Source organism: Galeopterus variegatus, unplaced genomic scaffold, assembly GCF_000696425.1.
Source record: "Galeopterus variegatus unplaced genomic scaffold, G_variegatus-3.0.2 Scaffold9206, whole genome shotgun sequence".
Classification (NCBI taxonomy): Eukaryota; Metazoa; Chordata; class Mammalia; order Dermoptera; family Cynocephalidae; genus Galeopterus; species Galeopterus variegatus.
Window position 1 is genome coordinate 86,686 of NW_007735317.1, and position 14,370 is coordinate 101,055.

A 14,370-nucleotide genomic window follows, 5' to 3' on the forward strand; every position below is an offset into this window, starting at 1 on the left:
AAACCCAGCCACTTCCTACAAATACAGAACAAATGGCTGTCCTTAACATAAACCTCTTTAGTGTATACTCTCTGAATGGGCAGGAAGCAATCTTTCAAACGCTGGAAATATTTTCTCATCTTAATTGAACAAACCAACTCTAAACAAACAAAACCCACCATGTCTAAAACAACTGGGAAAATCTAAACACTGATATTATTAAAGAATTGTTGTCAATGTATTTAGGTGCACAAGTGGTTATGGTATACGGTTATGTTTATACAGAGTATTTACTTTTCCTTATTAATGCATAGGATAATACACAGCCATAAAAATGCAGCACTGATTTCTGCAATTATATGAATGAATCTCACAAACATTATGTGAGTGAAAAAGTCAGACACTAAAAAATACATTCCATATGACTCTATTTATATGAAGGCAAAACTAGTCTTTTTAAAAGAATTTTATCATTTAAAGATACTGGAATATTTATAGATGGAATAATATGTCTAGGATTTTCTTCAGAATAATCCAGTGGGAGAGGGGGAGGCAGTGAGGTCATGGACGAAACATGAACTGTCCTAGCTGTTAAGCTGGATGGTGGGTGCATGGGGGTTCATTATATTATGTCTACTTTTGAACATGTGTTAAGTTTTCTGTAATAAAAAAAATTTTTTTAAATAATAAAAAGAAATGTTTCCTTAAACACTTCCATATTTGATAACCCAGCTAAGGTAACTAAGTTGTGGGTAAAAACATAACAGTTTTAACGTCCTCGCTAAGCAAAACAGTAAGGGAGCTCATGGGTTAGGTTCTTTATGCTTCTAGTTCATAATTTGTGTGCTGCAGCAAAGGCTGTCGAATAACAATGTGGCAGAGCCTGGTATCCGCATGAAATGTGGGAGGCATGGAGACACGCACGTGTTTTCCTTTGTTTGTGGGCTCTAAGGATGCTCATAAAGCTGCAACAGTGGTCTGAAGACACATGAAATGGTCCTTGGCTTGCTCGCTGGCTCATGCTCACTGGGCACCTGGGCTGCCCCAGGCTACTCCCCCTTTCACACGTACCTGCTGCGGTGGATACGTGTGAACCAGCACCCACCCAATGACTTTGCTCCCTAAGGACAGTGGCCATGACCATTCACACGGCCTCAAATCCTGCCAGGAGCTCTGTGGGGCCCCCAACATAATGTGGAACCAGCTGGTATTTTAGGAGCCCTTGGCACCAGCTCCTCTCTCACCGTTACACATGCACAGCCCAAAGGCACGGCCAATTCCTTCATTCTTTTCATTCATCCATCCCCATGCATCCAACAAATATGCACGGACCCTACTCTATGCCAGGCACTGTGCCAGCAGCCATACATACAAATGGACCGTAAGTATGGTAAGAGGGGGGGACAGGGGTCAACCTCGGGGGGGTGCTGGAGGAGCCGGAAGGGTCACTGAAGCTAGTGGCTGGCAAGTATAGGGGAGGAAAAATAACTTTCCTTCTACCCACCCTAGGCTCATGGCCGAAGCTCCTACGAGAAAAGACAGATTGCTGGAGAAAAGCCCACAAATTTATTTATTATTAGTTTTATGTGCACAGGAGCCTTTATAAGGAGATGAAGACCTGAAGAAACAGTTAAATCTGAGTATTTTTAGGCTAGGTTTGATGAAAAATGAAGAACAGTGGAGAAATACGATAGGACAAAGAATCTGATCAGATGGGAATAAACTGGCTGGCTGTTCAGATTCCTCTGTGTGTCCCCGTGTCTTCGGAGATAAGGACGCTCCTCTCCCCTGGGTGTCGGGAGGGCACCTCTCATGTGATCGTCTTAAGACCTGCTTCTAGGGAAGGTCAGAAAGCCCTTCCTAGGTTTTATGACCTCGTCAGGGTTTTCTCAAATTCCTTCACTTTAAAATATTTCAGGGTCATTGGCTGGTTAGCATGTAGTCTTATAACCCCAAGGTCAGGGGTTCAGATCCTTGTACCAGCCAGCCGCAAAAAAAAATGAATAAATAAATAAATAATATAATAAAATATTTCAGGGTCACGTGTCCTAAACCCCATCATGAGCAAAGAGAACCAGAAAAGGCTTCTTGGGTGAAGCAATGTCTAAGCAGCCTCCTAAATGACTGGGCAAGAGTGAGCCAGACAAAGAGGCAGAGAGGATGCTCCAGTGAGAGGCAGAAGCAGGAACAAGGGTTGGGGGGGTCCAGGTGGTGGGTGACCTTGGACGGGATCACTGGGTCAGGTGGTGCTGGTGCAGTTGATTGAATTATGTCCCCCCCAAACTCACTAAAACTTGAATTGTGTCCTCCAAGTTTTATGTATTAGAAACTTAGCCCCACTGTGACTGTTAAGAGGGTGGGAAATCCTATTATGGTAATTGAAAGGTGGAGGCTTGAAGAGGTGATTGGGTTGTAGGACCATGCAGTAGTGAATGGATTAAAAATGGTGGTCAGGGGAGTGGTTCTGAGAGCTTTTAAAAAAGAGGAGAGTCTGTCTTCCCTCTCTTTGCTTCCACCATCTTGCAATGTGAGACCTGGGCCACTGTCGCACCACCAGATGGACTTTGGACTTCCCAGCCTCAGAAACTGTAAGCAATAAATGTCGCTTTTCTATATAATTAGCCAGTTCCATGTATTTTGTTATAAGCGACACAAAATGGACTGATATAGCTGATAATGAGAGGAGAGGCTGGAGACCCACGCTGGGGCTGGCCCGCAGTGCACCCTGAGGTGCAGACTTCATCCCTGGGACAAAGGGAGCCACAGAAGGTGTTTGAGCAGGTGAGTGAAATGATCAGACTTTCATTTTAACATGCTCACGTTAGCTAGGGTGCAACAGACCGGGAAGATTCAGAGATGCAGAGGAGACGGTGGGGAGATGGGGTTGGGACCGGTGGGCCTGGAAAGAAACACGAGTGCACTGACCACGGCGCATCCAACTGGAAAGTTCAGGCTGACAGGACACCGGCAAATGCTGAGTCGCACACAAGTGCAAGGCTCAAGTTCAAGACGATAAAAGGATGTTTCTGGTTGGGAAGGAGCCAACCTCCTCTGAGTGTTTCAAAGGACAACCAGGATCCCTGTCAAAGGTCATCCTCCCAGAAGGTGGGAAGAGAGAACAGGCAGCCTCTTAAGGGCCCTTCCGGCCCCTGCAGGTTTATGTTTGTAAAGTTGGATCAGAACATTCTGTGGCAAGAGTGACAAAAAACACAGATGGGCAGAAAAATGAAAAAAAAAGTAGAGCTGGTTTAAAATCAGGCAGCGAGTCACCTGCAATGGTGGACTGACCACCAAGCAGCAAAGGCATCAGGCAGGGCAGATCGGGCCAAGGGAAAGGGCCGTGGGCTGCCTCCTAGGCTAGAGCTTGGGCAATGAGCCAAAGGAGTGGCCGAGATGTCCCCAGGGTATTCTTCTCAACAGCACAAAGAGGAGTTTATTTTCAAAGACAGTGGAAGCAAGCAAAGATAAAAGGCTTGAAATTGAAATGCAAACAGGAGAGCCAAGTCAGACAAGGCTGTGTCTTTCAGTCCCCTGTCCGAGAGGAGGAACACTCCCTGCCCCCGTGGGAGTGACAGGCCACCTCGATAGAGCGATAGAGCGACAGAGCTGCATGCAGGGCAGGAAAGAGCTCGGATGGGGTCCACTGCCCAGAGTGGCAGCTCAGTGTCCTCGGAGCACTCACAGACTTCCTGGGGTATGTGCCAAGATTTCAAAAGGCCTTTCAAAAGTGACACATTTTTCACAATAGCTGAAATACGGAAACAACTTAACTGTCCACTGACGAATGAATGGATTAAGAAAATGTGGTATAAATACACAATGGAATACTATTCAGCCATAAAAAAAAGGAAGGAAATCCTGCCATTTGTGACATGCTAAAGGAAATGAGAGCCAGGCACAGAGAGACGAATATCACACGTCCCACCCTGAACAAGTAGAACACACAGAAACAGAGAGTAGAATGGTGGTGGCCAGGGCTGGGGATGGAGGAGACAGGGACGTATTGGTCAAAGGGTACTAAGTTTCAGCTGTAAGACAAATAAGTTCTGTGGATCTAACCTACAGCACGGTGATCACAGTAAACGACACTGTACTGATTACTTGAAATCTGCTGAGTGGACCTTAAGTGTCCTCACCACACACACACACACACACACACACACCCCTCTAAAAGATAAAATGACTCTTATAAACAACCATAGTATCACTGTCATACCTAAAAAGGTTACCAACAATTTATGATGTTACATTTACTCACTGATGTCCCCCAAATGCTCAGCCCAAACCCTTCTCACTGGCAACATCGGGAGGTGCTGTGTGCGTCTAGGGCAAGCAGACACCAGCTAAACAAAAGCCTTCATTTTTTTCAAACAGTGATGATAACCCGGATCTCCAAGCTTTGAATGCACATGTGATCAGCAGAGCAAGGTTAAGTTCAGCCTTTTTGGCTTTTATTGGGGAGAGAAGGAGGGATACCAATAGTATCAGTAGCTAAGGCATGATATGATCAATAGCTAAGGTGGAGTCGGTGACATGACTGCTGTGCCAGGTGCTCCATAGGCCTCATCTAACTTGACCCTCAGCACAACCCCATGAGGGAACACCCTTCCTCTTCCACAGAAGGGGAAGCTCAGGCTCAGCAGGATTCCACCACTTACCTGAGACCTCACGGGAACTGGCACTGAGGTTGACACCCAGTCTTACCGCAGAGCCCGTGTTCCTGTCCCTCTGCCATGCTGGTGGACCCTCATCCCACACCAACATCTCAGGGACAGGGTGGCACTGCTCCTGGGCATCCCTCACCAAAACCCCCCAATACAGCCCATTTATCCAGGGACCAGGTCACAGAACACCCCCAAACTCTCCTGACATCTCTTGCCTCTCTCCCAACGACCACCAAAGCAGTAGGGGATCCCCTGCAAGTGTGTGACTTAGGACTGTGGGGGTTCCTCAGTTTCCTCAGGAGTTGGCACTCACCAAACTGGCCATCCAGTTTCACATATAACTCGATTACGCCGTAGGCGATGGTGGTGGCAGCTGGGATCTCCAGCACCACATTGGAGTCCTTGGTGACATTCCCATCCTCTGTCGCTGACACCTGTGGGCGAGAGTAACGCTCCCACCTGTGTGCTCAGGTGCTCCCTGGCTTCCCTCGGCCTCCCCACTGTGTCCAGCCTCAAACATAGGAGAAGCTGAGGAACTGTCCCTGGAACCAAGTGGGAAGTAGGAGCAGCCAGCAGAGGTCAGGGTTCAGCACTTGTTGGTGTCATGACGTGTCACAGGTATTCCCACATACACAGCCAGCCTGATGGCACAAAGGCAAGATTCCCATGTAAAGTCAGGTCTACAGTGCTGAATAAGGATGATGAATACAGTAAATAAGATCACGTCCCAGTTCCCTTCATCAAGGGTTATGGAAACAACTTTGAAATCCTAATGAAAATCCGAAACAGTATCAAAGCTTGACTGGGAGAACCTGGCTGAGAGGAGCCCCCATGCACGTCATTCCAGAATCCTGTGGAAAGTGCACTGTGTGGATGAATGACACCAGGAGGAGGGATGTGGGGAGAGGCTGAAGGGAGCAGCAGGGACTAGCGCAGGACAGGCAGGACATGCCAGGGGGTGACGCCAGAGCTCCCTCCCTCAGGCCCTCTCACAGACAGAGCCCCTGCCACAGTGCCCTGTGGAGAGCAAGATGAGAATATACTTGTCGGCCGAACACTGGAGATCAGAAAACTTTTTTTGAGCCACTTGATCCTAGTCAGAGTGTGCTGCTTTTGGTCAAGAAATGGTGGCTGGGCTCCTGACTCCAGAGGGCTCCAGAACTGCAGGGGGTGGTGACCATCACAGACACATCTGCAGGGCCAGCCTAAGCTGCTGTCCAGCACCCACCCTGCCCACCCTAGCAAGAGTGCCAGCTCTAGACTACACCTACACCTCCTCCCAAATGCAAACTTCCTGGGTCCTCTAGAAAAAGCCAGAAGTTACCCCAAGAAGTAAATCTCTAAGAAAATATCGCCACCAGGGCAAGCTGGAGGGGAAAGAGCTCAGGGCAGCTGGCTGCCTATCCCACTGGCGTGTAGTACCGGCTCAGGGGTCAGCTTGACAAGGCTGTCTATAATTAAATCTGGAAGCATCTGTTTATGTATCTAAAGACCTTTACCTGCCCTAACTCAATCCACGAAGGATCTGAGGCAGCTAACCCTAAAGTAATCATTCTGAGACCCCTGGCTCTGCAAGGTGCTCAGGACTCTCTTGTATTTGGCCTGACCAGTGCCCATTTAACCCATTTTCCTCTGGGGAAGCATCCCCCTCCCCCAGGGGAAAGTGTCAGGCCCTGGCCTTGGGTCTGCTTCAGGAATGGACACGACCCCGGTAGGTCTGGTGAGAGCCAGCCCTGGAGCACTCTCCCCTCTGGGGCTGCAGCAAACCGGATGAAAGCCTGGAGCTGCCAGCACCACAGGGGAGAGCCTATTTGAGAGGGAACCACCCTGCAAGGGACGGCAGCTCACAACATCCTGGGGTCCTGGATCCAGCCATGACTGAAGCCAAACTGCCCCAAACGTCTCAGTTACACGAGCCAATAAATTCTTGTTCACTTAAGCCAGTTTGAGTTGGATTTCTGTTAACTCGCTATAGAAAGAGTCCTGACTAATAAAGACACCACCCAAAGAGGCCCCTGACCGAGGTCTCCACGACCGGGAGTGGAGCGGCTGCGTGGCCTTGACCCCGCCCACCCCTGGACGCACACACCTGCACCGTCTTGGTCTGGACGCCCAGCATGCCCCCGCACCTCTCCTCCACCTGCATGTGCTCGGATATCACACACTTCTGCGTTGTCACGATCTTCTGTGTCAGGATGCACAGGACGTCACTCCTCCTCTCCAGCACCTGCTGAAGCACCGGGTTTTTCAGGTTTATTGTTCTGAAAAAGAAAAATGGCAGTGAGTGGCCTAGAGCCTCAGGGGACACTGACACTGGCCAAGCTTCTCCCCTTCCACAGCTGGCAGCTGAGGAGTGAGCAGGTGACAACCAGCTTCCTTGATTTCCTGGTGAGGGGAGGGAACAAGTCACCCGGAAAGGCATACACCAAACTCTCCCGAGGCCACCTCAGAGCTGCCAGGCCTCCGGGGGACAGGCTGGATGCCAGAGGGGATGGGGCTCTCGGTGTAACAGCAGTGCTGGTTGTCAAGGAGGAAGAAAAGGAAACCAGCCAGGAGGGGGTTGCAGTCCACCCCCTGCCTTGGACCCAGGGAACTCTGCTTTGTTATTTAATCAGTGCTGCGGTACCACAGACGTCACAGCCATGGCCCAGGGAATGCAGGATCACTATGGGGAAATGGTGGCCGGCTTGCTTCTCACAGAGGAGAGGAGCAGGCTTAAAGTACGGTGGGGAGGAAGAAATTAGATCTGAACTAGAAAAGAACTTCTTAACCTGACTGGGAAAGACGTTCAATCTCTTAGAAGGGACTTTATGTCACTTTATATGGGGAAACTGAGGTGAGTCAGGCACGGCCTGCTGCATTCCCTGCCCACTCTGTGCAGAGCAGCAGCCCCTTCACACTGTCATGTCCTCAGGCCACTCCTCCAGACAGCATATTTCCACACAATATTTTTCTACCTTTTTTTTTTTTTTAAAGATGACCAGTAAGGGGATCTTAACCCTTGACTTGGTGTTGTCAGCACGACGCTCTCCCAAGTGAGCTAACCGGCCATCCCTATATAGGGATCCGAACCTGTGGCCTTGGTGTTATCAGCACCGCACTCTCCCTAGTGAGCCATGCTGGCCCTTCCACACGATATTTCTCTAGCTCGTTCCTTTATTTGTTCATTGTCTGCCTCCTCCACCTAGAATATAAACTTCACAGAAGTAGGGACTGTGCCATCTTGCTTGTGAGTGTCTCAGGGCCAGGATTAGTGCCTAGTGCACAGGAAGGACGCAATAAATATTTTTGGAATAAATGAATAAGTAAAATTTGTGGGGTTTTTTTTTCCTCTTTGTATTGGCTTTAATGCATGTGTAAATGTGCATGTGTGCATCCGTGTGTGAAAGAGAGAAAACATGGAAGACGGAGGGAATGGAGGGGCAGCAGTCTGGTCTGAAGCATGGTATGTAGAGGCGCACCTTCCTAAGAGATCGTGTTCTGGTCAAAAGACAAAAGCCACTGTATCCACTGGCCAGAACGTACATCCAAGCCAGCCCTTTCTAACGTTCTCTTCCTTCTATTGTGCAAAATTCCATCTTCTAGCAGATTCTTGAAAATCGATTTCCTCAATTATTGGTAAGGTATTGGCCGTCCCCATTTGTAGACACACAACAGAAGTGGCCCTCCCAGCTACAACCCTGTAACTAACGGCAGAGGAACCACTGAAGGCTGCTTTTAAGAGTCTGATGTGACTCAGCCAGATTGGAAATCACTTCACTGCTATGTGCCTTAAACAGAATCCACTAAAATACTTGAGGCTGCTCTTAGCCAATGTTAAATCATTTGAAAAGGAAAAATCTCAGCCTAGACCACCCAAAACTCCATTGCCTAAAATGTCTACCTCCCTCCAGAACTGACACCCCAAACACCAAAAGGGGGGAACAGTCTATCACATGCATGTAACTTCCTTCTGCATCTGATGACAGAACAGTCCTGAGATGCTTGCTGAGCCCAGCCAAGCACCTTCAACGTGTCACTGCCCTCAGAAGGTCACTGCAGGGCAGCCCCACTGTAGGACAGGGAACAGAAGCTTGCCCAGGAACAGGGCCCATCTCCGAGGCTAAGATTCAGGTGACTGGTGAGAAGAGAGTCATACGGACATAACTCACAGAGGGAGAATGGGAAAGCCTCCACCAGCCTATGAAGCCAGGGCTGCAGGACAGGCAGGAGGCATCCACCCCAGCAATCTCACAGGCTGTCATGAGGACTGGGCACTTCCACTGGGATTCTGTTTCCCAGGACAGTGCTGCCACCTTTTGGAAACTGAATGTTGGACAAATCGGATCATCAGTCAGAGGAGACCTCATGGACACAGACGAAAAGCCAATTACTGGGGAAAATAGATTGTTCATTTGACTCTTTGCAAAGCAATCTCCGGAGGGAATTCTTCCCCATTTCCTCCCCTAGCCAGGCTTCAAACAGCCTCCGAGGAGGGCCGGGGCTCCCTGGGGACAGTGTCCTCAGGTGCAGACCCAGAACAGCTCCAGGAAGCTGGACCCTGGCTCTGGCCCTCCTCAGAGCAGGAATCACCAGGCGACAGGGCTCCCCTGGGCCCACCAAGTGGGAAAACCAGCCGTATTTCAATGTAATTTGTTTACTTCATAATCTTTTTTTCAGCATATACCACACTTGAGAATACTTTATAATCTTACATATTTTATTGTATGCATTTAAAGTGGTCCATGGGTTTCTTCAGGCTGCTAAAAGGGTTCACGAAACACAAACATTTAAAATTCTGGATCAGGGGCTTCAGAGATGCAGAAACAAGAGGCTCAGAGAGGCTGAAGTCAGTAACCAAAGCAACACAGCTCAGAAGCCTGGGGTGGACTGCACAGCGCCCCCTCGGCCCCAGCAGCCCCACAGGCTGTCTCCCTCCTCTGCTGAGGGCGCCCTCTGGCTGCAGTAGGAATTCCAGCTCCATCTCTATTAACTCTTGCGTTGCTGTGACCATTTTCTACATGTAAATGTCTTACCTGTCTAGCTAGACCAGTGGCTAGAGGCTGGAGGTGGGGAAGGGGGGTTCCCAAATCCTCCGGAAATCTTTTTCAGAATATCCGTGCCTGCCTGTCCTCCCTGAGCCCATGTCCACCTCCCGATGGCTGCAGCCATGTGCCCTTAGACAATTCTTCCCTAGTTGCCCTGATTTGCCTGATCTCTCCTGCGCCCTGGTAAGCACCCCAGAATGACATGGAAGGAGACACAAGAAACTATTAACAGTGGTTGCCTCTTGGGTGGGGAACTAGATGGCCAGGAGAGACTTTTCACCTTTTCTCTCTTGACCTTTTGATCTTTAAACCTGTAAATATATTACCTATTCAAATTTTTTTCTTTTAAAAAAAAACCTGGACAGACTGTAAGCTCCTGAAGGACAGAGTACCTCGCTCCTCTTATTGGTGCCTAGCCCTGTGCTATCCACCCCATTGGTGGATAAATGAATAATTTATCACATAGAGCCTTAAGGGCAGAAAATAAGCAGCCTGATGTTCTGCATCCGCCTCACATGTACGTCTAAGGGCAGCCTCCAACAGGCCATATGACAATAGGGACAATATGGGACGGCAATATGACAGCAAGAACAGGAGCACCCAGAACTGCGAGGTGTAAGCATCTGTAAAGGGCCAGACCCAGAAGAACACGTCTGGGGGCAAGTGAAGCGGAGCACACACGACGTGGGGCAGAGGAGCTCCCCTTCCTCGCCCCACTCTGCTGTGAGATCGTCCTTCATCCTGCAGACCTGGCGGGTCTGTGTAATGCAAACACCTGGAGTTGTTCCCAGCTTTATCTCCCACTAGCTGAGTCCCTACCTCCAATCCCTTGCCTCATTTTCCACATCTGCAAAATGAGAATGTGCTGTGAGGACTCTGTTCAGCGAGGTCTTGCGTGACCCATACTGTACCCAGCACATGGCAGGTGTCCGTGTTTCTTTCCTTCCCCTGTTGGCAGAGAAGCCCAGGCAAGATCCCCCTCCAGCCTGGTTAAAAACATGACCACAATTTTCAGGATGCCTCATGAGGTGAGCCCTCAGTCAGGGAGTAAACCCTCGAAGCAATTAGGAAAACGGCTTCATGGACACAGGACAGGAGTTGGCAGGAGAGGAGACCAGGCAGGAGCCGCTGGGAAGCAGCAGGCAGTGAGGGCTGAGGGAAGTGTGGCTCAGACCATGGTCCTTCTGGGGACCAGGCCAGAGCAGGAACAGAGGGTCCAGCTCCTGAGGCCTCCATCAGCCCCCCAAGCCCAGCCCGAAAGAAGAGGCCTCCTCCCCCAGGCAGAATCCTTAATTTCCATGTCCTCTACATCTAAGGCTTTCAAAAGCCAAAATGCAAACTCACAAAGTAGACACCCAGAGAAGACTTTTAAAACTCTGACAATATCCAGGAGGGAAGCAGCTTTCTTTCCCAAAGCATAATGGCAGTCCCGGATCCCTGCTGTAGAGACGGGGAGGGCACGCTTTCTCATGCAGACCACACACCTTAACTCTCATTCATTCATCTCCACAAATAGCTGAGTCCTGCTGTGCTCCAGGCACTGGGCCAGATGCTAGATTCCCAGTCAACAAGACCAAGGTGGTTACTGTTGGCAGGATCTTCTCATGTACTAACACTTGATAATGACATGTCCTAGAGGAAGAGTTTCTGAGGGAGTTCTCCAAAACTAGGCTCCCCAAATACTAGAGTATGTCATGACACAGTAGGAGCTTTTCTTGATTCTGCTACAGAGAAATTATAAAACTGGAAGGGACCCAGGAGATTATCTAGCTCTGGAGTGGAAAACCAGTTGCCTCTTGAGTATCACCTCTGATCACTCCATCAGTGATTGCTGCCTTTCTGGAGGGAATTCTGAGTCTAGGCTGGGGGCAGTAAGGAGCAAGAATGCTGTGATTAATTGGCGATGTCTGCATGGGCATGGGAGGGGAATGGTCCTGATCACCCAGATCCAATCCAATGTCTCTGCTCATTAATGGGAGAATGTACCCCATGGAGGTTACAGACTTTTCTGACCACATGGCACATTAGTGGCAGAGCCAAAATCAGGACAGACGTCTTCTGACTCTTAGACTAGTGCTGTGCTCATTACACTGTTCTAAAAACCAACAGCAAGAGGCAAAGGGGCAAATGCACCCTGAAGAAGCCAAGCAATGTTGCCAGAGTTGGCTTCAACATCTCCCTAGGAGCACAGATGGAGGCATTTAAAAGAGCCAAAAGATGGTGGCCAGGCTGCTACTGCAAGAACATTAAGCAAGTATTACTAACCCACAGAAATGGAGATATATATTGATGACGAAGGCTTTAGTAATTCAGGTATGTCTCCCAAAGCGTTTTGATTTATTGGCTAAAGCTGTAGTTAAAAGGAAAGCAAATGTGCATTCACAGACCAGCCCTAGAGTAGAAAAATTAGGCTTATGGACATGGCTTTGCCCTTCTAACAATTCATTAAGCACGAAAGTCTGCTTCTCTTTTGATAACCAACTTCCTCCAGTCTACAGAAGTGGCAAATTACCTTGCCCTAGCTGGTGACTAGAGTTTAATTTCAGTAACCGCCTCCTAAAATCCAGGAACGCAGATGCCCTGGTCCAGTTCATCCGCTCCTGTCGCGCTTTTGCGGTCTGCAGGATCCTGACAGCCGGGGGAGGCGGGAGCGGCACGCCCTTCTGCACCACGTGGGGGCACCATGGCCGCCATCCTAGTTTTGTTCAGGTGTTTGGGGACATTGTACTGGCAGGGGGGAGGGGAGATGAGCTGTGACTGGTCTGTCGGCCAGTCCTGGACACTCCATTGTTCTTATCAGGGATTGGGGGGCTATTCTGGCCATTGAGACCAGAGTCTGTTGGGGCTGCCCAGATTTTTCTCTCTCTTAAAAAGAAGTACAAGGAAGAGACCACTTTTCTGCCTGTGGACCTTGTCTGCAATGCAGCCACCACTTGGGGACCAAGAGAACTGTGGCTGCAGGGAAGAGCAGCAAGTGGAGCTGCTGAACCAACCATCGCCATGAACCGCTGGCTTCGCTGGGACTCGCCCTACTCAGGATGCTTTTTCATGTGACACATTAAATGTTCTTTGCAACTAAAGATGCTCTAACTGGTCCGTGTTGTTACTGTCATCCTCTATCCACAGCGGGACTGGACCACTCAAGCGATGACCCAAAGGCGCTGGGCTGACACAGGCGAATGAGAAGCAGCGTGGCATTGCCCAACCCTCAACCCGAAGGCCTGGCCATCTTCCCTCTCCCTCCCGGGCCTGCCAGGGCCCAGCATACAGAAGGCACTTCAGGGGGCTTGATTGTCAATGAACAGGCAGCCTTCCTGCTCAGTCCCCTGTGAGAGCTGCCCAGAGACTGGCTTTTGGAAACCAAAGCAGACACCCACTGGGTTCTCGGCACCAACGTACAGTCTCCATTTGGACAGGAAAGAAACCTCCCATACATCAGAGAAGCTCCACCTGGAGCTGGGCAGGAAATCTCTAGAAACCTCAACTACTGTGTCCTGGAGACTCCACTTCCCCATAGAATGAGGAAGGCCCTGCTCTCTCTCTTTCACACTTGGCTGTGATGAAGATGACTTCAGGATTGTAAACTGCTGGAAAAATCAAGATTGGGGCATTATGCTAAGTGCACATTATTACCAAAGGGACCAGGCCACCCCCACACACAACTGCTGTACCTCAAACCACATGATAGCCTCTAATACCTTATCTTACTCACTTACAACCCAGGGAGAGAGAACAGAAAAACACTGGGCCATTATAGACATTCAACCTTTTAGACAGAGTAATTAATTAATGGCCACCAGTCGCTGAGATGCAGCAAGCCTAAAAGATGATAAACCAAACAAGGCTGATGCAGACAGGTGAATTCACGCAGAAGCCCTCAGGACACTTCTATTCTCTTCCCAAGCTCTGTGCATAGCAGCTGGATTGGAAAAATTGTGTTTTGTGGACCCAGCCTTAAATCCTGAGTCCAGGCAAACTAATTAGTTTCTGCATTTCAGGCTCCGCAGACGTAAAATGAAGATAAACCCATTATCCTTGCAACCAAGCAGTGCTTAGTACGCTGCAGGCACCATGCCAGGCCCCACGGCAGACATGGGAGGCGCTGGAGGAGGGACCAGGCACAGAGCAGGCAGTCACAACCTCCTTCCCCACTGTGCGGTTAGTACCCCAGCAGTGGAACCATGGGGTGATGTGGCTCCTGAAGGAAGTGGGCTCTCATCAGGCACAAAGTGTAATTAGGAACTGTCTGGCTGAAGCAGGAGTGAGTCTGCGGGCAGGAGGAGGGAAGGAGCTTCAGACAGGGCGTGGAGGTGCGGATGAGCCGGGAGCGTTCACCCCAGTACTGCATGCAGTAAGCTCAGGGGACTGGCCTGCAGACTGGGGGGCACCGTGGGAGGTGAGGCTGCTGGGGAGTGAAAGCAGGGCTTCCTCGAAAAGAGGATCGAGTGGGTGTCCTCCTGGGACAGGGTAGAGCCAGAAGGGCATAGGCCAGGCAGCAACTGGTCTGGTCCAATTGGCTGCCGAGCAGAGAATCCACTGGAAGGGGTGAGATGGGTGCAAGTGAGGGGTGGCTGGTGGAGGCCTGCACCAGGGAAGTGGTCGTGAGGCTGGGGTAAGGGGAACAGGTAAGACCCATATTTAAGAGGTAGAGTCACCTAGTGAGAGACCAGGTGTAGCAGACAGGGCCAGGAAGGAGCCAT

General features: G+C 49.8%; 1 protein-coding gene across 1 annotated transcript in view; it reads right to left on the minus strand.

The window, feature by feature from the left end:
- Positions 1–14,018, minus strand: part of DFNA5 (deafness, autosomal dominant 5) — a 33,187-nt gene extending 19,169 nt beyond the window's left edge. The window contains exons 1-4 of the mRNA XM_008593470.1: positions 13,837–14,018; positions 6,733–6,904; positions 4,957–5,077; positions 1,051–1,100 (exon numbers count right to left, since the gene is read on the minus strand). Coding sequence (XP_008591692.1) covers positions 1,051–1,100; positions 4,957–5,077; positions 6,733–6,904; positions 13,837–14,018 — 525 coding nt within the window. The remainder of the gene's footprint in view (positions 1–1,050; positions 1,101–4,956; positions 5,078–6,732; positions 6,905–13,836) is intronic.
- Positions 14,019–14,370: the final 352 nt, after the last annotated feature.